Below are 22500 nucleotides of genomic sequence, written 5' to 3'. Positions count from 1 at the left end.
CTGTCTTTCTTTCTGTCTTTCTTTCTCTCTCTCTCTCTCTCTCTCTCTCTCTCTCTCTCTCTCTCTCTCTCTCTCTCTCTCTCTCTCTCTCACCCACCCACCCACCCACCCACCCACACACACACACACACACACACACACACACACACACACACACACACACACACACACACGTCAGATGTCTACATCACAATATAATATATGAAGAAACTGAAATGAAGGAAACACGGATATATGATAGTTCGCCAGTAAGCAGTGTGTTGTCGCACCCAGCCATAAAAGGGATTAGAAAAATATAAGTGGGTCAAAAGGAAACAGGTTTATGACCCAGGCCAGCCCAGGCAAGTAGCCCCGGATAACCAGTAGCTAGAGAATTTGTGCAACGTCGTGCAGCAGCTCGGATCACGACACACACACACACACACACACACACACACACACACACACACACACACACACACACACACACACACACACACAGAGTCTCTAAGTTCTTAATTATAAATGTACACCTTGCAAATTAAACACAGCAACACATCAACACTTTTCCTCAGGTCACGTCATATTCCCAGCAGCGTAGATCACGAGAGGCCACGGGAGGTCACAGTGGGAGGTCAGGCTAGGTAGTGACTCGAGTAAGTGTAATAAAGGTAATAATAATAACGTGTGTGTGTGTGTGTGTGTGTGTGTGTGTGTGTGTGTGTGTGTGTGTGTGTGTGTGTGTGTGTGTGAAATTACAATTATTTCTTATCATGTGAAAGTGATAGTGAGTGAGTGTTGCCTTAGGTATGTTGAATATATAAGTAATTACGTGTGTGTGTGTGTGTGTGTGTGTGTGTGTGTGTGTGTGTGTGTGTGTGTGTGTGTGTGTGTGTGTGAATGTCTGAGCTTGCGAGATTGTGATGACTCTATTCTCCTCCTGTGAGTGAGTGAGTGAGTGTTGAAAATGAGTGTTGCATCAGGTAAGTGAGTGTGTGTTGAGTGTGAGAGCGAGTGAGAAAGAGAGAGAGAGATTACCATGATTCTTTTCCCTTGAGTGCAAGAGTTCATTAATCTGTTCGTGAGTTCGTGAGTGCGTGAGTTCGTGAGTGTGAGGGTGTTGCTTCATTACATTGATTGCTCACGAATAGTCAAGTAGTTAAGTAGTTATCGTGACGTGGGCAGCAGGTATCGATGTGCTGCGCGGGAGTTGCAACAGTGGTGGTGGTGCTGTTAATTAGCTGCTCCGTGCTCATTAGTGCTGATCTGTGTTGAAACTTTTCCCACTCAAGGGAGCACCGGGATTCGACTTCCTCCTGCTGCTTAATGGAGGGAGGAGGCGTTTACTTGGTACTACTGGTGGTGTTGTTGTTGCTGCTGCTGCTGTTTTTGTTGTTGTTGTTGTTGATGTTGTTGTCATTAATGTAGAGTGAGGAGGAAATGCAGAAATTGAAGAAGTAGAAGGAAAGGGAGGAGGAGGAGGAGGAGGAAAAAGAAGAGAAGAAGAAACAAAAATTTAAATACCTATATCTGAGTAATGAAAAGGAAAGAGGAAGAGATGATGATGATGATGATGATGATGATGATGATGATGATGAGGAGGAGGAGGAGGAGGAGGAGGAGGAGGAGGAGGAGGAGGAGGAGGAGGAGGAGAAAAGGGAAAAAGAAGAAGAATGAGAAAAGAAGAAAAAAAGTACTAAAAGAACAAGAAAACATTAGATTTCAAATTAATAAGAGATAAGTGACATGTCTGTGTGTGTGTGTGTGTGTGTGTGTGTGTGTGTGTGTGTGTGTGTGTGTGTGTGTGTGTGTGTGTGTGTGTGTGTGTGTGTGTGTGTGTGTGTGTCTGTGTCTATAGATGACTGGCTGGCTGGGTGGATGGCTGGTTGGGCAGGCCATTAAGTTAATAGCGGAGTATCGGTCCCTGTACCTGTTGGGTCACTCTGTGTGATGAGGAGAACTTATATTTACTTTTTAATTAATTACTCCTACCTAGGTCTTCAATCAGGCGCGCCCGTGATTAAAGTGCGATAGCGTATTACAGGTGAGGTGGAACAGGTGGGAGAAAGAGTCAGGTAAGGCAGTCAGGGTAATGGTGAGGATGGTGGTCGAAGAATAATTGACGTGGGACGCTCTGATGGGTGAGGAAAGGGGTGTTGACTTAATAGGGAGGGAGAGGAAGCTACGTGATCGTGGGGTGGAAGGTTATGGGTTGCGAGGGGTGAGGGTTGAAAGAAGGGAGCTGTGGAGTGGAATACAGTGGAAGGAGGGCAGAGACGAGAGGGGGAAGTGACAGGTGGAAGTGGTAAGTGGAAGGGAAGAAGAGGGAAAGTCTAGTGATTAATAACGTGTGTGAGAAATGGTGATGAGAGAGAGAGAGAGAGAGAGAGAGAGAGAGAGAGAGAGAGATTAAATTAAACTCACGAAATAAAAGAAGAAACATGGGAAATAAGAGAAAAAAAGGAAAAAAAGTGTATCAAGGAGGGAATATGAACGGAAATGGATAAATCAAAATAAGACCAGATACAGGAGCGAACCATACGGGCGGTGTGGCAATGAGCTACAGACGCCATATCGCCTCTGTTGCTACACTTTCATTGTCATGCATTGCGGGCTGAGTGAATTTTCTCAGCCATTATCCTCCTTTTTCCTTGTCGTCGACCATTTTGAAGACTCGGATTCAGATCAAATATTCATAGACCACGCTGAGGCTTGGAGTTCCTTTTTATTGACATGCTTTTTTTTCCTTGTCTTTCCCTTTCACTTAGCATAAGATATTTCTGATCGGCACTACAGGGACGAATGACGGGAATGGTAATTGGATGCGTGGTATCTTAATGTGACGAGGCTGAAGAGATTGGAGCTTCTAAACTTACATTAATACAAGAGGTGTTCTGTAATAGGAAAAGATATATGGTCGAAACAGTAGAGTGGCATGAGTGATATAAGGAGGAGTACTGACGGGATCCTTGGAGTTACCAGGATTAGAAGAACAGTAGTAGGTTGAAAGGTGATACAGTTGAGACGGAGTTTACAAGGCACTGGTTCTCAAATAAAGTGTCAGTGGGTAATGGAATAAACTTACTTTTAAGACTAATGGTGTACTTAGCAGAGTTTTAAAGGACTAGACAAATTTATGAACTAAGACTGCTTTCAGTTGTTAAGGAGTCTGCCAGAGAGAGAGAGAGAGAGAGAGAGTGTGTGTGTGTGTGTGTGTGTGTGTGTGTGTGTGTGTGACATAAGTACTACACATCTCTGTATTATTCAAGAAGTGTCTCACATAAGCCTACAACATATCTAGCAGCTTTCCTTATGTGGTTGTGTTATGGCTCGAGGGGCTGCGTAGTGGTGGTCATCAGTTGTTTCTCAAGTCATATTTAATGAAGATAGCAAATGAGGTGTGTGTGTGTGTGTGTGTGTGTGTGTGTGTGTGTGTGTGTGTGTGTGTGTGTGTAATAGAATAATCTTTGTTATATCTTTGTATCATCTTTTGTAGTTTTTTTTTCTTCTTTTCGTCGTCGTCGTCGTCGTCGTCATCCTCCTCCTCCTCCTCCTCCTCCTCCTCCTCCTCCTCCTCCTCCTCCCTCTTTCACTAGTGGTTAGTATTATACAATTACAATCAGTCTTGTCAAAAGCTCAAGGTCTGTTGCTACGAGTCTTCCTTTCGTATTCCTCCTCCTCCTCCTCCTCCTCCTCCTCCTCCTCCTCCTCCTCCTCCTCCTCCTCCTCCTCCTCCTCCTCCTCCTCCTCCTCGTTCACCTGCAGCAAGACCGTCTTTCAAGCGGTGCTGTCCATCTTAACCCTCCTCTCGTACAAAGAGCTTTGGGGATTCACGAGGGCTGTCACTGAGCCTTTCACTTCCCAAGCAGTGTCCTTCCCTTTGGTCTTTGGAGAAAATTTAATAATGTCTCCGTTGTAACTTTCCGTCTATGAATTTTTAGTGAGCTTGGGTAAAGTGAGTTAAGTAAAGTACATTAAGGAAGGACGCGTTAAGACTTGTTGGGAATATGTTTTGTTTTATTATTTGTTGTCCTGTCGTATTTTTTTCTTTATTTATTTTTCATGTGTTGTTTTGGGTTTCGTGAAGAATGTTGTTTTGGTTTATTTATATGTGTTCGTTTTCTTTTTTTCTTTCTTATTATCTATTTGTCTTTCTCTTAGCTTGTTGTTTGATTTTTTTTACTTTCTTTTACTTTTTTTTTTTCGTTCATCCTTTCTTTCTTCTTTCTTCCTTCGTATATGTTTTTTTCATTTTTTTTTCTTGCTGGCTGGATTAATTTCTTTTGCGTGTGTGTGTGTGTGTGTGTGTGTGTGTGTGTGTGTGTGTGTGTGTGTGTGTGTGTGTGTGTCATAAAAATCTCTCGTGTAGGACATGAGAAATTGAGCTTCTGGCTATTTAAGATTTCAAGGTTCTGTTTTCCTTCTTTACCTTTAGAAACAGGTACTTGCAATGGGTCCTACTTTTAAGCCTTTTTTTGTGAGCCGCTTCAGAACCCGTCTTACATAAAGGCAATACATAAATAACACTACACCTCCTTTCACTCGTACCCTCCTTCACTTCACCCACCTCCTCCCGACCCGAAAAATATCTCGTGTTTTTTTCACAATTCTGTCCAAAACACACACTAGAAGAGCAGTAATGATAGCAGTAGTAGTAGTAGTAGCAGTAGTAGTAGTAGTAGTAGTAGTAGTAGTAGTAGTAGTAGTAGTAGTAGTAGTAGTAGTAGTAGTAGTAGTAGTAGTAGTAGTAGTTTAGATGTAGTAATAGTAGTAGTAGTAATAATATTGATAGTAATAGCATTAGCAGTAGCACTGGTAATAGTAGTAGTAGTAGTAGTAGTAGTAGTTAGTTAGTAATAATAGTTAGAAGTAGTAGCAGTAGTAGTGGTATTAGTAGTATTAGTAGTAGTAATATTGGTTAGTAGTGTTAGTATTAGTAGTGTTAGTAATAGTATTAGTACTACGAGTAGTAATGGTAATAGTAGTAGTTGTTGTAATATTGGTAGTAGTAGCATCGGCAGTAGCAGTAGTAATAGTAGTAGTAGTAGTAGTAGTTGTTATTATTATCATTATTATTATTATTATCATTATTATTATTAGTACTTTTTAGTAGTAGTAGTAGTAGTAGTAGCAATAAAAATCTACGTTTTTTACCCAGCACTTTTCACTGCATTCAAAATTTATCTAACACTTTGTAACGCGTTCAAAATTTATTACTATGACTTATTCTGAGTTTAACATTCAAGCTGAACATTTTTTACCTCCTTTTTTTTTATTTTAGCATATATTTTCCTTTCATCTTCTTTCCTTTCTTTACTTCTTCTGTTCCTCTCTTGCCTCTCTTTGCATGTTCCCTCAGCCATCAATATTCCACACACACACACACACACACACACACACACACACACACACACACACACACACACACACACACACACACACACACACACACACACGTAATGCATAGAGAGAGAGAGAGAGAGAGAGAGAGAGAGAGAGAGAGAGAGAGAGAGAGAGAGAGAGAGAGAGAGAGAGAGAGAGAGAGAGAGAGAGAGAGAGAGAGAGAGAGAGAGGACGGCAGGGAGAGTTTAATATATCAATCCATTTATCAAGCGGGAAAGTTTCTTGACACCACAGAAATTCCCCTCTCTCTCTCTCTCTCTCTCTCTCTCTCTCTCTCTCTCTCTCTCTCTCTCTCTTTCTTGCCTTTATATAAAAGCTAGGTGAGAGAGGAGAATCGGAGGGAAGAAAGAGAGGGGAGAGTGAGGAAGAGACGTGGAGAAGGAAGGAAAGTGATAGAAGAGAGGGGAAGAGAAGAGGGGAACAGGAATAAATAGATTAAACAGACAGAAACGAAGAGAGGCATGAAGGAAGAACAAACAACAGCAGCCATGTTGGTCCTTACTATAGTGATGAAGGAAGGAAGGAAATGGAAGGAGAAGGAAAATGAACACAGAAAGAGGGAGTGAGAGCGAGAGTCACGTAAGACACAAAGATAAGAAAGGTTAATAGAGAAGGAGAAAGGAAGAGAAAGAAGGATAGGAGAACAATTATTAATTTCTCTTACTGGAAGCAATTTCAAGCTAAGATCACTTTTGAAATGAGCTTTGTTGTAGTGAGCTGAGGATTGTACTTGAAAGGTGGTGGTTGTGGTGGTGGCGGTGGAGTCATGTATGTGTGTGTGTGTGTGTGTGTGTGTGTGTGTGTGTGTGTGTGTGTGTGTGTGTGTGTGTGTGTGTGTGGATTTGCATGTACGTATATCCGTGTATGGAGTATACATTTAATCTCTTTGTTGATTCTACTTTTGTTTCATGAATTTACGGATATGTTTGTCTGCCCGCTTGTTTGTTCCTGTCTCTGTCTAGTTGTGTTTATTTATGTCTTTCTCTGTGTGTTCTCTCATGCGAATTACTCCCGTTTGTGTGTGTGTGTGGTGTGTGTGTGTGTGTGTGTGTGTGTGTGTGTGTGTGTGTGTGTGTGTGTGTGTGTGTGTGTGTGTGTGTGCGTACTTGTGTTTGTCTCCCCTCACTGTAGGGAGAAAATAATTACACGGTCGTTATCTGGTTCCGCTATCCTTTCCTTTCCTTCTCTTCCTGCCTTTATTCGCTTCTCTTCCTTCTCTTTTCTTTTTCCTTTCCTTTCCACTTTACTTTATTAATATTCCTTTTGTCTTTTTCCATTCATTTTTCTTCCTTCACTCCTTTCAAATCAATCAATTGTGTTATTTCCATTTATTTCCCTGCCCCTTCATTAATTTATCTTCTTTTTCATCCTGTTGTTTTACCTTTCCGTCTTTCCTCTTCTTCCTCCTACACACACACACACACACACACACACACACACACACACACACACACACACACACACACACACACACACACACACACACATGACCCCACTACTACCATCACTACCACCGCCACCACCAACATCACCACCACCACCACAACCACCACCACAACCACCTCACAAGTACAATTACACACACACACACACACACACACACACACACACACACACACACACACACACCTTAATTGATGATTCTGGAAGGAAGGGAGGGCGAAAGAAAAAAAGTAAATGGAGGGGGAGAGAGAGAAAACAAACTAAATGTCCTCTTTCCAGTTGTAACCTCTTTTCTAACTTCCATTCCAGTTGCCTCTCCTGTTTTTGTCTCCTCTTGTTCCTGTGTTTTTGTTCCCTTCTGTTCCTGTCTATTCGTCCATCTAATTTTTTCCTTCCTTTCTTACGCGTCTCTTTTTTTTTTTTCTTCCTTTGTTTTCCACTTTTCTCCCTGTTTACTTTTTTTTTCCTTTTCCTCTTTTCGTTTTTTTTTTTGTTTCTTTTCCGTTATTCTCTTGTTTTTTTTTCTCACACCTCTTCTTTTTTTGTTACTGTTTTCCTATTTTGTTTTTTCCTTAGCTTGTTCTTTCTTTTCCTCTCCTTTTTTGTTTTTCTTTTAATTTGTACCTTTTTTCTATTTTCACCCATGTTTGTGTTTTTTCCCCTCTATTTTCCCTAGTATGCTTATTTCTTTGTTACCTTTCCTTTCCATTCTTATATCTTTTTTTTCCTTATCTCTCCATATGTTTTTTTTATTTGTACAACTATTTTAGCTTCTGCGTCTATTTTTCTTATCTATTAACAGTCTCCCCTTCACTAGCCCTCTTTTCTTTCTCTTCTCTCTTCGTCCTTTACAGACTAACGGACAGGTATAATAGGTGGACATGGGTACACACAACGGTTCTATAACCTCCTTTATGTTCTTTTTAAGTAACCCGTTTTCTTTATCATATCTTTTCTTTTTTCTTTATATTTTTTTTCCACTTCTCTTATGTTTTGTTTTCTGATGATCTGTAACTTCTTGTATGATATTATGTAGCTTACTTTCCTTTTTATTTTCTCTTTTCCTTGTCTTTGCCTTATATTTTTTTTTCTCCCTTTTTCCTTTCTTACATTCTTCCTTTTCTTTTTTTTTATTACTGCATTCCATCTCTTCTTTCTTCCTTACCCAATCTTTATGTGTTTATAAAGAGGCTTTTCAGCAATTTTGTCTCCAATTCTATGGCATTTTATTACATTCCAGGAGCCTGTAGAGAATTTGATCGAGTTTACGATGATGCTTTTTCGTTCACAAAGGGATTACTCAGCTAGTCATTCATCCAATTAGTCCAACGCAATTATATATCATTTACACTATAACTAATTTAAACCCCAACTTATGCGCGATTTAATGAAGTTACAAGCAGCCTGTAACATTGAAAAGGCTTATGTGACTCGCCGCTACCTGTGTGTTGTTTTAAGGTCGCGGGTTCACCTGAGGGATTAGTGACTGGTGTGCTGGTGTGAATTGAGGGTTTATTGATTGTACCCCTTTATTTCTTTCCTCTTTTGTGTGTATTTGCTGTTTGTTACTCTGGTTTATTTTTAGAATGTTTTTATTTAGCATGTGTATCTATCTTATCTGTCTGACTACATTCTCTCTCTCTCTCTCTCTCTCTCTCTCTCTCTCTCTCTCTCTCTCTCTCTCTCTCTCTCTCTCTCTCTCTCTCTCTCTCTCTCTCTCTCTCTCTTTAGTTCCTTCATTCTCCTGCTGCGTTTCTTTTGCCTTCATATTTCTTACAACTTACCTTCCTTCTCCTCCTCCCCTACCTCATTCTCGGCACGCACCACCCCTCCCACGCTTCTTCCCTCCCTTCCTCCCTCCCTCCCTTCCTTCCTTCTTATAACCCCCACCCAACCTCCACCATAAATTACGTTCTATTGAGAAAAAAAACTTTTACTCCCAGCTTCATCTTTTAAGAGAGGAAGGAAGAAAAAAAAAAGAAAATGATGAGGAAAATGACGAGAAGAGAGAGAGAGAGAGAGAGAGAGAGAGAGAGAGAGAGAGAGAGAGAGAGAGAATGGGAAAAAAAATGGGTGTATATAAAGTAAGGAACTACAAATATAATGCATACGATTCGTTTCCTTGTACTGAGAGAAAAAAAAAAATGAGGTTAGGTTTCATGTGGCGAGTTCTTGTGAAGTGGAGACACACACACCCTTGGGAGCCACCAGCGCTGTGAGGCTCATGATTTGTGCGGCTCTTCCTCATACCTTGTCTCCTCCTCCTCCTCCTCCTCCTCCTCCTCCTCCTCCTCCTCCTCCTCCTCCTCCTCCTCCTCCTCCTCCTCCTCCTCCTCCTCCTTTCTCATTATTCATGTCTATGCTTATTGTTTTCGTTCTTCTTTTCTTTTGTCATTGTAGTTCTTTTTTCTTCTTCTTCTTCTTCTCCTCCTCCTCCTCCTCCTCCTCCTCCTCCTCCTCCTCCTCCTCCTCCTCTTTTGTTATGTTACTCCGCCTCCTCATCTTTCTTTTCGTTCCTTTCTTGTTTGTGTTTTATTTTTTCCTCCTCCTCCTCCTCCTCCTCCTCCTCCTCCTCCTCCTCCTCCTCCTCCTCCTCCTCCTCCTCTTCTTCTTCTTCTTCTCCTTCTCCTTCTCCTTCTCCTCCTCCTCCTCCTCCTCCTCCTCCTCCTCCTCCTCCTCCTCCTCCTCCTCCTCCTCCTCCTCCTCCTCCTCTCCTCCTCTCCTCCTCCTCCTCCTCCTCCTCCTCCTCCTCCTCCTCCTCCTCCTCCTCCTCCTCCTCCTCCTCCTCCTCCTCTTCCTCCACTTTGTCCATAATTTTACTCCAAAACATAGACTCTTTACTTCTTTTTCCGCCTCTTGGTATACTTCAGAGAAAGACAGAGAGAGAGAGAGAGAGAGAGAGAGAGAGAGAGAGAGAGAGTGAAAAGGCACGTACTATAAGACCTTTCTCTCCTTTTATCCCTTCATATAACTTTGTGTTTCAATATTTTTTTTCTTTATTCTTCTTAACTGCTTCCTTTTGCTGCTACTCCCACATTTTCCCCTCACTGCTTTCCACCATCATCTCTTTCTCTTCTTACTTTTTCCTCTCCTCTTACTTCACTTCTTTATCTTCTCTAGTGCTCCAAGTTCTCTCTTATGTGTTCTTTTTTACTCTCCTCTCCTTCGTTTTTTCTCCTTCTTCCCTTTGTTATCCACTCTTCTTGCCACCTTTTTCCCTCTCTTTGTTGTCTCGAAGCGTGAATAAGAAGTGGAGTTTTCTCAGTAAAGGGACAAGCTGATTGTGTTTTCCTTTAAAGACAACAAGATAAGTATGTGTCTTATTTGTAAGGAATCAGAAACTATCTTTACTTTTTTTTAATAGGACAGTAAGTTACCTGAATTCTCTCTTAAGGTATCTATTTAAATGTATCTATTTTGAACGAAGTAGAAGTAACCTGTGTTTTTTTTTAAGTGATCGGTAGCTAATTAAGTTGTATTTTGAAAGGACAAGAAGTTACCAATTTTATAAATGGATGTTGATTTGATCGTATTTTTCTTTTATTTATTCAAGGGACGCCTGTAGCTAACGTATTCTTCAAAGGGACAGATAAATATTTTTGTTTTTTAGTGTTTATAAAATACCGATGTTTTCTTTAAAAGGACAATTAGCTAAGTACGTTTTCTTTAAAAGTCAATAAGCTACGTTTTTTGTAAAGGGGCGATAAGATACTTGTATTTTCTGCAATAGGATAACAAGGTGCATTTTTCCTCTTCTTCTTCCTCCTCCTCCTAATTCCTCCTCCTCCTTCTCCTCCTCCTCCTCCTCCTCCTCCTCCTCCTCCTCCTCCTCCTCCTCCTCCTCCTTCTCCTCCTCCTCCTCCTCCTCCTTCTCCTCCTCCTCTCCTCTCCTCTTCACAAACACGCCATCGACATCTTGTGAGTCTTTTCGGTCTTGCTTTCATGTTTCGGAATCCTTTTGAGTCCTGCTGTTTCAATATTGCCTTCCCTCACCTCTCTCTCTCTCTCTCTCTCTCTCTCTCTCTCTCTCTCTCTCTCTCTCTCTCTCTCTCTCTCTCTCTCTCTCTCTCTCTCTCTCTCTCTCTCTCTCTCTCTCTCTCTCTCTCTCTCTCTCTCTCTCTCTCTCTCTCTCTCTCTCTCTCTCTCTCTCTCTCTCTGTACGTGAACCTTTTCTTTTCCAGTTCGTATTGCTCTTATTTTCTTGCTTTGGTTGTTGTTGTTTTTTTGTTTTCTCTATTTTTTCTCTTCTTTCTCACTCTTGGCCATTTTTATGACTGCCTTTAACTCTTCCTCTTGTTATTTTCTTTCCAAATTCCTGTCTGCTAACCCCTTTCAGCTCTCTCCCATCACTTTCCCTTCTTGTCTCTATCTCTTCACTATCATTCCTCGTCGTTCATTTTCTCTTTCCCTCCATCATTCTCCCTTCTTTTCTCTCCCGTCATTGCATTTTCTTATCGCCATTCACGTTCCTTTGTTCCTTGGATTTCTCTAGACTATCGAACATGATTTAGTACAAAGAATAAATGTCTTAAGGTAGCAAAGAATTATGGGGAAAAGAATGTCTAGATTTGTTAAGATTCGCCTCGTCCCGTCCCGTCACACTTACCTCGCCCTGGTAATGCTGGCCGAAACCTCCGTACCCCCAGTTCGGTCCAGCCTCAGGACGGAACCGTGTGCTAAGGAGAGAGAAATACACTGTTAGGGAGGTACTGTGTGGAGGGAACAGGAGACACGGGGCATGGAAGAAAGAAGTAGGAGAGAGAGAGAGAGAGAGAGAGAGAGAGAGAGAGAGAGAGAGAGAGAGAGAGAGAGAGAGAGAGAGAGAGAGAGAGAGAGTCGTAAAAATTGAGATTAAATACAATAGAAAATAAAAACAAAGTGAATGATTAATATAGAAGATGAAGGTGGGTAAGGAGGAGGAGGAGGGGAAGGAGACGGAGAAAGAAGAGGAGGAGAAAGAGGAGGAGGAGGAGGAGGAGGAGGAGGAGGAGGAGGAGGAGGAGGAGGAGGAGTAGCAGCAGCAGCAGCAGCAGCAGCAGCAGCAGCAAGAGAATAACAGTTTAAGATTATATAAGATGACATGACTTTATATAAGTATACATGTCTACTAACTCATGTAGAAAAAAGTGGGTAAGGAGGAGGAGGAAGAAGACTGAGAAGAGCTGGAGTAGCAGAATATCAATTTAAGAATACATAATATGATGAACAACATGTTTACCAGATCTTGAGAGCAGAAGGAGGAGGAGTAGGAGGAGGAGGATGGAGGAAAATAAGAAAAATTACAAAAAAATAGAAAGAAAAAGGAAAAAAGAAAAGGAGTACAAGAACCACCACCACCACCACCACCACCACCACCACCATAAAAGATGAACACACGTCTAACAACAGGTGGCATTAAATCAAGTGTCCTTGCCGAGGGGAGTGAATCAAGGCCACACAGACCCCCAGGAGTGTCTCACTAATAAGAAGGTACGTGTAAGAGAGAAGGCGAGTCTCGAGAGGAAATTGTAAGAGGAAAAAGAAATAACAGAACCTTGAATCTTGACTTATGACGCTGGATCCTCTCTCCACCCTCCCCTAGACTCCCTTCACCTTCCCTTCTTCTTCTACTTTACAGAAAATTGAAGTAAAGGAGAGAAAAAAAGAAACAAGAGTAGGAAGTGTAGAGGGAGATCTTTTTTTTTCTTTATACAAGTTTATACAAGTTTTCACACATGTTTTCTTATACAAATGAGTGTTTCGTACAAGCTTTTTTCATACAAGCCACCCTCATTTATCTTCCCTCCTTCATCTACCTGAGAAAAGAAAAGGGAAGGAGAAAATAAAATAAACATAAGGGCCGAGTGAACGTTTTTGTGCCAGTCCTTCTTTTACGTTTATATTTCGTGATAATGAACGTGAGGGAGAAAAACGTACAATTGGTTTTCTTCGTTAATCTTAGTGTATATACGTAATACGAGAGAGAGAGAGAGAGAGAGAGAGAGAGAGAGAGAGAGAGAGAGAGAGAGAGAGACTTTTACCTTGTTTGCACGAATGAACAGATACGAGTACGGACGTGTTATGCTTGCAATCTTCTCTCTCTGTGTGTGTGTGTGTGTGTGTGTGTGTGTGTGTGTGTGTGTGTGTGTGTGTGTGTGTGTGTGTGTGTGTGTGTGTGTGTGTGTGTGTGTGTGTGTGTGTGTGTGTGTGTGTGTGTGTGTGTGTGTGTGTGTGTGTGTGTGTGTGTGTGTGTGTGTTTCTTGAACACTAGTGGAGGAGAGCAGGTGTGTTTGATCTAGTACTATTCTTTCTTTTTAGATTACGTAAATTAATTAATGTAAAACTGAGAAGGAACAAGAGAGAGAGAGAGAGAGAGAGAGAGAGAGAGAGAGAGAGAGAGAGAGAGAGAGAGAGAGAGAACACAATGTCTTAATTAAAGTCTTTGATACGTAAATTCTGTTTGGCAATTACAGTAAGGAAAAAAATAAACAATTATATGAAGAGTGTAGTGTCAATTAAAGTGAGAAGGGCATGTATAGAAGGTAATAAGCTTGTAATGTGTTCTCTTAATTAAGTTAGCCGATAACGAGGGCCGTGGATTATCTCAATGTTGTAATGGGATCTTGATTATTTCGCTGTCATATTATCAGTAAAGGAAATATTTTTGTTAATTAGTGCAGGAAGAAAATTAGCCTGCTAGTTTTCTTTAGTTATGTTTTAAAATTCATGTGAGAAAAAAAATGACAAAATATTATGATGACAAAGGGAAGTTTTAAAAAGACACTATAAATACAACATTGAGGAGGATGTCATATTATTATACTGCAATTATTTTAGATCCCTTATGACGCACGCTCACGTCGAAGCACCAGGACGAACACGACGAGGCGGCTCTCATTATTGTCCTTGTGATTATGTCTCTAGTAAAGATAAGACCCTGCCTTGAAACGGGTACCGGCGAGTTATGAGTAGGAACGTGATGGCAATGGGTGTGAGGAGGCGGCCACCGTACACCGACTGCCGAACCCCGTAAAGAATGGCATCCTAACACTCACGATTCAGTACAACACCTCCTTACGCTGTGTTACTGAATATATGGTTCCTGAGAATAAGATAACATAAGGAGATCAGAAAGTATGATGACAGAAAATTAGTCGGTTTATTTATTCATTTATTCTTTCATACAAGAGGGGTTTGTTCAAGGGCTACAAAAAAGCAGTAAAAGGACCCCACTAAATTTGGCAGTCTCCAGTGAATAGAACCAAGAAAATTATCCAGAATAAGAGAGATGTATTAAAACCTTCCCACTGAAAAGTCTAAGCCGTAAGTTGAGACTAACAAACAGGGAGCTTCAGAATTTACCCAGAAAAGAAATGAAAGAATACTGATTGACTCTTGCATTAGAGAGGTAGACAGAATAGGGATGAGAAAAAGAGAGGAAGTCTTGTGTTGTGAGTTCGCTGGAGGAGGAAAGGCAAGATGAGAAGAAAGACCTACAAGCAGCAGCTCCTGAAACATTCTCATTCATAACCCCTTAATGTATCTCAGTCTTAACCCCTTAACGTATCTCAGTCTTAACCCCTTGAATAGCATGACGCGTTTCCATATTCATTCTGCTTACTATGTGATGATTTTATGCAGCTTCAGAAACTTATGTGGGGGATTAAACTGTGGCCATTAATCTTCTGACCTCCATAGACCCTTCCTAATGTCAATAAAATGGTTTAATCGTACACAAATCTCAATGTAAATATGTGTCCCAATATTGAAGGAGTTAATAATCACAAACTAACAGAGAAAATCATGAATTGTAATGTGAAATGGCCAAAAAAAAAAGACCTGAATTAATGAATGAAGAAAAATATTAACCTTCGCAGCTAATTACGTCAAGAAAGAAAAACAAAAGCGCAACTGCTCCTAAAAAAGCGAAGAATTGAAAGCACGACCCAATTTATTTAATCTTTTTCCTTTCTTTTTCTCCCTTTTTTTCCAGTTTTCCATCCACACGCTTTGTAATGGTAACAGGGATATTGCTCTCTCTCTCTCTCTCTCTCTCTCTCTCTCTCTCTCTCTCTCTCTCTCTCTCTCTCTCTCTCTCTCTCTCTCTCTCTCTCTCTCTCTCTCTCTCTCTCTCTCAGGACAGCGCGGCTTTTCAAAATATTTCATCGCGTCCGTAAGTGAAGTGTCGTTTTGTTTCGTTCACGTGTGCCATTGAAGTTCATGTGTTCATTTATTTATCTTTTTGTATTGGAACGTTCATGACCTGCCTCGTAAATCAATGGTGTATGTTGCTCTTTCCCATTGAGAGAGAGAGAGAGAGAGAGAGAGAGAGAGAGAGAGAGAGAGAGAGAGAGAGAGAGAGACAGCAAAGCAAGGTTGGAGGAGAGGATTGAAAGCAGCAGAAGTCACAATTTATGAGTGAAAAGGAGGAGGTTGAGGAGGACGGGGAGGACGAGAAGGAGCAGGAAGAGTTGGTTGAAGAGAAGAGAGAGGAGAAGGAGGAAGAAGAGGAGTAGAACGAGTGAAAGAGGTAAAAGCAAAAGAAGGAGGAGGAAGCAAAATAAGAAGGAAGAGAAGGAAGAAAAAGACATGAAAGAGGAACAGGAGGGAGTGGGAAAAGGAGAGGAGGTAATGCACGAAGAAGGCAAAGAAGTGAAGGAAGAGAAGCACAGGAATCTGATGAGTTTGCAGGAAGCCAGTTGATTTTTTTTTATAGACAGATAGTTTCCTAATGCCATTTTTCATCTTCATGGCGGCATCCACTGCGCCTTCTATTAACTTGTCGCTTGTTGATGACACAGCGACAGTTAGCTCAGGTGGGTGACAGACAATTTACCAGAGGAAAAATTAAACTGCATGATCTAAAATTTGGCACTGTTCCAGATTTTCTTTTCCTTTCAGTTGTGGTTTGAAATTATGCTCAAAATTTTTACCAGTCTATTTTTCAAGTTAGAGATACAGCCGTCCCTAATAAAGCTTTCATTTCTATTCTTCCATGAGTCTGTGATGTTGCTGCCAGTGAGTCAGTCAAATAGTTAATCAAATATGCAGTCAGTCAGTCATTATCTCGGTCGCTTCTGTTACATTCGCGCACCCGTCTGCTTTTTTTTTTTATTAAATCTATGTTTCATCTAAATTGAGTCTCTTCCATTTTGATCTGTCAGTTTATTGTAAGAAAATGTTTTTTTTTATGTTTGTTAACTTCAATAACGTCATTCCGTCGAATGCAGCTTGACGCGTTTGAATGTTTTCTTATACTAAGATAGATGGTTATTCCTACTGTTCTACTCACTATTAATGTTCTAACCAGTCTGATATAGAGGCAAAAGTCATATACTATAATCTTTCAAGTACAACCTGAATAGTGGTAAGATTTAACGTGTATTCTCTTTATCATTCACCCACCCACGCACCTACCGACACACACACACACACACACACACACACACACACACACACACACACACACACACACACACACACACACACACACACACACACACACACACACACACACACACACACACACACACACACACACACACACACACACACACACACACACACACACACACACACACACACAGCGCGCATCTCGATAATAAAACGCAGTTGCAGATCATGGAAGTGCTTGCCTCGTTTCCTCCTGGGATTGGTATTAACTGATTGTGGAGTCTCTCTCTCTCTCTCTCTCTCTCTCTCTCTCTCTCTCTCTCTCTCTCTCTCTCTCTCTCTCTCTCTCTCTCTCTCTCTCTCTCTCTCTCTCTCTCTCGTGGTATATTGCAATACATTCCGTTTTTTTTTTTTTGTTTTGTTTCTTCTTTTTCATTTTTTTCCATTCTTCATCTTTTCTTGCACGGTTGTGTGTGTGTGTGTGTGTGTGTGTGTGTGTGTGTGTGTGTGTGTGTGTGTGTGTGTGTGTGTGTGTGTGTGTGTGTGTGTATGTTTTTCTTGTATGTTTTTTTTCAGTTTTCTTTGATTTCTTTATTTCTTTGGTAGTTCGTTCAGCGTGAAACAGCTTTCATTTTTTCATTTTCTTCTGTGACTTTACTTTTTTCTCTCTGATATTTTCTTGTTTTTCCTCAAATACTTACTGTCATGTTTGATTTGCCTTATTTATTTAGTTTTGAGTCATTTCATGATATCTTTAGAGCCTGTGGAGAGAGAGAGAGAGAGAGAGAGAGAGAGAGAGAGAGAGAGAGAGAGAGAGACCGACCGATCGACTCATAAAGGTTGATGATTTGCATGCTAATGCTGATGCTGATGGTTATTAGACTTAAGTGACGTATAATTTGTTATAAATGATTGAAGCTGGTGTTGTGCACTAACCCTGTGACAAGCGCTCCACTGGTCTCGTTTGTTTTTCCCTTTGACTTGTATAACTGGCGGTGAGCCACATCAGTGACGCTAGATCAGAGGGCGACCATCTGTATTGCTCCCTCTCTGCTTTGCATTGTTTTGACTTTGAATATATTTGTATAGCACCAAAAATATAGACAACTACACAAGTGGTGGCAGCGATGGAATAGCTTGTTCTGGGGCGTCAGGAGTATTATCTTATCTTCTCCGCTGGTCTGTATAGCGAAGATATCCCACTGCAGTTGCCATCATTGATGTAGTGATGGTTATGCAAAGGCTGTTAAATACATTCAAATTATATACTGTTGTAAAGTGGAGAGGGGGCACTACTGAAGGTCTGCCTTGCTTGAAGCTCGGTCTTCGTCTGACCTCGAGCATCATTGCAATTTACGCTAGTCACAGAGCAACATGCAGCAATCACAGGGGCTATTCTGCAGGTGCCTTGATGTCAGTCAAGGTTATAACGTGGTATTGCTTAGTTGCATTTAGCACTGGAAGACTTTTATCAGTGTTCTATAACATTTTGTTCTCTTATTTTCTCACTTCTTCAGGCAACTTATATTAAGTCGGGTTCTTATGATGTTTTTCGTAGTGGTGATGCACAAACATGAAAAACGTCATTGAGAAACATGATGACTTCCACTACAACTATTTGAAAATAATCGAAATAAGACATCAAAACGTTTGGTAATGACTACAGTATTATATGACATAAAAACAGGTTGCCCCTTTATTAGTGCGCCGCCGAACACAAACACAGACGAAGGCACAGGAAAGCAGGACGCCAGAATAACGGGTACATTCATTTCAGCGCCAGACGTCCCAGTCCTTCGCTCACAGCAGACCTTTAAGCATGTCAGGCGCAGGATGATTTTCTGGGAATTCCTCTTTCAGTGAAGCATGTTTGTTTGAAAAGCAAGTTGTTTTAGAAGGCCGTGTTGATTCATGGAGCTTGAATATATGCGCATGTTTATGATCGTGCTTTGTTGCTTGCTTGTTTGTTTCTTTGTTTCTTTCCTTCTTGGTAGGTGTTTGTTGTTGTTAATACTCCCTTTTCTATTGCACTATTGTTATACTACTACTACTACTACTACTACTACTACTACTACTACTACTACTACTACTACTACTACTACTACTACTACTACTACTACTACCAACGCAACCACCACCAGCAATATTAATGTCCATCCTGTTATACTATTTACAGATATTATTATAGTTCTGTCAGTCTTTTTAATGACTTATGGAACGGTGTCCCCTCGAGGGCAATATGATAATTACCTGACATCCTCTTTCACTGATTTCAGCAACACGAGCAGTAAGCTGATTGGAATGTAATTTGGTCTATATTTTTACCTCATTTATGGACAGACAGAGAGAGAGAGAGAGAGAGAGAGAGAGAGAGAGAGAGAGAGAGAGAGAGAGAGAGAGAGAGAGAGAGAGAGAGAGAGAGAGAAGGATAATGTGAGAAATGTGTCAGTTGTATGAGTATAATAAGTGAAGGCAGGTAAATGTGAGCTGAAAAAAGATGATGCTAAGAGAAGAAAATGTTGATTTGAGAAGCGCGAGAAGCATCAGTAAATTATTCAATGGTAGTGATACAAAACAGAAAACAAGACAAAAAAAAAAAAATAGATAAAAATGAATACAGCGATAATTTAGAATAAGAGAAGAATGGAAAGACGAAAAGGAAATGATGTAGTGTTTGTTTTAAAAAAAGATTATATAAGAAACACGTGCCAGCTATGTTCAATGATTCGATAAAAAGAGAAAAGAAAGAAAGCACACAATAATAGACCACAGTAAGAAAAAAAGCGAAGTCAGTAAAACAAAACTATTGAACGTCATTGCCATAAAACTTTTCCCATTATCACCCATTCAAAGATCTGCTCACGTACTATTACATGCATATTTTAGTATTATAGCCTTAAACTTGAATACTTTTTGTAACTTTAAAACACAAAAAACTCTCTCTCTCTCTCTCTCTCTCTCTCTCTCTCTCTCTCTCTCTCTCTCTCTCTCTCTCTCTCTCTCTCTCTCTCTCTCTCTCTCTCTCTCTCTCTCTCTCTCTCTCTCTCTCTCTCTCTCTCTCTCTCTCTCTGTCCTTCCATACCATTGAGTGCAGTGTTCTGAATTAAAGCTAGTATCAAAATAAAACGCTAGAAATAGATATAGAAAATAGCAGTGCGGAATGAGGATAGAGACAAAGGACTACGCGATATTGTGCCGATAAATTTAGCTTGTTTATGTTTTTCTCCACGACTTGAATTAGAAAAAGGGAGATAAATATTGAGGCGTCTAGATCTAAAGTGGTCTCTCTATTTTGCAATTCCTGCACTGTTTTCTGGAAGCGGGGATTAAGTTTTTTTTTCTTTTTTATTTCTTTTTTGTACTCTTCTCCTTTTTCGTTTTATTTTCGTATGACTGGTAATGCTCTTATGCACGTAAAATGATTGGTGTCGGGGGAAGGGGGGGGGGTAAAAATAGAACAAGGTGAAAGTGAAAAAGTTTTGGGGGAATTATGAATGTGAAGTAAGAGAATGGAATTAATGCAGTGCAGCCAAAAGGAAAATAAATAAATGCATAAAAAGATAAATGAAAAATAAGGCAAAGAATAGAGGAAGAAAAAATAGTGAGTAAAGAACTAAATGAAATGCGAAAAGATTTGACTGAAAAGATTCATATATATCTAATACAAAACATTATAAAAGCATATGTAATGGAAGGCAGATAGTACAGTGTAACACCAAATAGTAGTAGTAGTAGTAGTAGTAGTAGTAGTAGTAGTAGTAGTAGTAGTAGTAGTAGTAGTAGTAATAGTAGTAATAGTAGTAATAGTTGTAGTAGTAGTAGTAGTAGTAATAGTAATAGTAGTAGCAGTGTTACCACCACTACTACTACTACTACTACTACTACTACTACTACTACTACTACTACTACTACTACTACTACTACTACTACTACTACTACTACTACTACTACTACTACTACTACTACTACTACTACTACTACTACTACTACTACTACTTACTAAAGATGATAAAAATGATGATGAGGAGGAGGAAGAGGATGATAATGATAATGATAATTCACTGTATGGCAAGTAATAAGTGATAGACTAGTTAGTAATCTTGTCTTACATTTTATACCTCGCAAAATAAACGTATAACTAAACGGACATATACATCGATTAAGATCCTCACTTGTTTTCTATTCATGCTAAACCTCTTAACGCTTCATTCATCTGCCTGGCGGAGATAAGCACGTGGGGAGGATGAGTAACGTTACCTGTGTTTATTTTCATACACATGGCGCGGGTGAGCGTGGGAAGGGAGGTGTCGTGGTGAAAGAGGCAGATTCTCTATGCATGATGAAAGGTATCATGTGTCTATGTATGAGTATTGTGGGAGGGGGAGGATCATTCTAGTGTTTCTGATTATTGGTGAATGGAAATGGTAGTTAATTAACATTGTTGTTTTTTTGAGATGAGATGAAGGAGAAATCTCTCATAATATTAGACCGTTTTTGTAATGTATTCATTCATTAATTTTGGTGTCTGCTTGTATATTCCTTATTCATTCATGTATTTATATGCATGTATCTATTTTTTAAAGATCATGGCTCACACTACATTCACTTTTTGGTGTTTGTTTATATATTTCTTACTATTTTTTTTAATGACATATCATATGCTGCATCTATAATGTTATGTAATCTTTCCTGTTCGTATTCTTTAGTCGTGTATTAGTTTGCATATATTTTTTATGAAGTCTATCACACGCAATAATTATAATCTGGTCGCTTCGTTGCCTATGATATTTTTCAAAGGCATCATACACTTGCTGGCTCTTGCAGTCCGTCTCTACTAGCCCCTACTACTGACACTTCTACTTTTGATGTCCTCCATTACTGTTGCCACTACTGTCAACACTAATCACTACTGCCTCTGCTGTCACCACTACCACTTATAATGTTCCTTCGCTACCAATGCTGCAACTAACTATCATTCATGTGTAGATCCACTACTAAGAACACTACTATTTGAGATTTAGAGTCCGGTTACGTCACACTCACATCATTTCGCGCTTGCTCACACTTCCTTCTCAACGCCACGCACGTCACAGAATCTTCCTTTTATGTTGCTTACACAGGTAGTTTATGCCTCTTTTGATACACATTCTACGCACCTGCTGCTCTCCACTTTCTCACTGACACTTACAAAATAACTCACATCTCTCCTCAAACACGTCCAGACACCCCTTATAGATTTCCTCCTCCTCCTCCTCCTCCTCCTCCTCCTCCTCCTCCTCCCCTTCTTATTTATTCTCTCTCCCCTTTTTTTCTGAAATTCTATATTCCATTTTCCGTGATCCAATTTCGTTCATCCTCCGTTTGTTTCGTCGTTTTCGTCATTCTTGTTATTCTTCACCTCTTCTTCTTTCTCCTCTTCCTCCTCCTCCTCCTCCTCCTCCTCCTCCTCCTCCTCCTCCTCCTCCTCCTCCATAAATCTAAAGAGGTTACTCTCTCTACATATATACATAATTTCGTCCTTCGTTTCTCTCTGACAATAACAGATATTGTCCACACCAACATCTGAACCACTTCTAGGTTAGGTTCTAAGGACACCACGTCAGTCATCCACACCATCCATGCCGCGACCTGTCCTCTACTACTACTACTACTACTACTACTACTACTACTACTACTACTACTACTACTACTACTACTACTACTACTACTACTACTACTACTACTACTACTACTACTACTACTACTACTACTACTACTACTACTACTACTACTAGGTGCTACTTCGATATTGGGTCTACATGTCGTAAAGCTCCTTTGGTATGCAGTCTACGTTTCGTCTTGTGATCTACAACAAGAAGATAATATACTTTTTACTACTACTACTACTACTACTACTACTACTACTACTACTACTACTACTACTACTACTACTACTACTACAAGAGTCTACCATATTCGTGATAGCCAATCACTGATTAAACACACACACACACACACACACACACACACACACACACACACACACACACACACACACACACACACACACACACACACACACACACACACACACACACACACACACACACTTCCTAACAAATTTTTCCAGTAATTCATAATCTGATTGATAATGAGAAAAAGAACAGAGAAAAAAGAACGTTATTTGCATCATAGCTGGAGACAAAAAAACGAATAAAACCATGAAAAGCGAACAAAGAAAGACTTTTGTGTGAAATTAATGAAGCCGCAAATGTCATCAGGTGGAGAGTCAATCATTAACTTTGGATTCCGGACAGTCTATCC

At 40.2% G+C, this 22500-nt stretch overlaps 2 protein-coding genes across 5 annotated transcripts in view; one reads left to right on the top strand and one right to left on the bottom strand.

Annotated features, from left to right (window-relative positions):
* Nucleotides 1–22500, top strand: part of LOC123505534 (myosin heavy chain, non-muscle-like) — a 186142-nt gene that overhangs the window by 27682 nt on the left and 135960 nt on the right. The window lies entirely within an intron of this gene.
* LOC123505535 (ITG-like peptide) overlaps nucleotides 1–22500 on the bottom strand; it is an 81446-nt gene that overhangs the window by 38926 nt on the left and 20020 nt on the right. Inside the window, exon 3 of the mRNA XM_045256958.1 lies at nucleotides 11432–11501. Coding sequence (XP_045112893.1) covers nucleotides 11432–11501 — 70 coding nt within the window. The remainder of the gene's footprint in view (nucleotides 1–11431; nucleotides 11502–22500) is intronic.

This window comes from Portunus trituberculatus, chromosome 18 (assembly GCF_017591435.1).
Source record: "Portunus trituberculatus isolate SZX2019 chromosome 18, ASM1759143v1, whole genome shotgun sequence".
Lineage (NCBI taxonomy): Eukaryota > Metazoa > Arthropoda > Malacostraca > Decapoda > Portunidae > Portunus > Portunus trituberculatus.
This window is presented reverse-complemented; position numbering and strand designations above follow the sequence as displayed.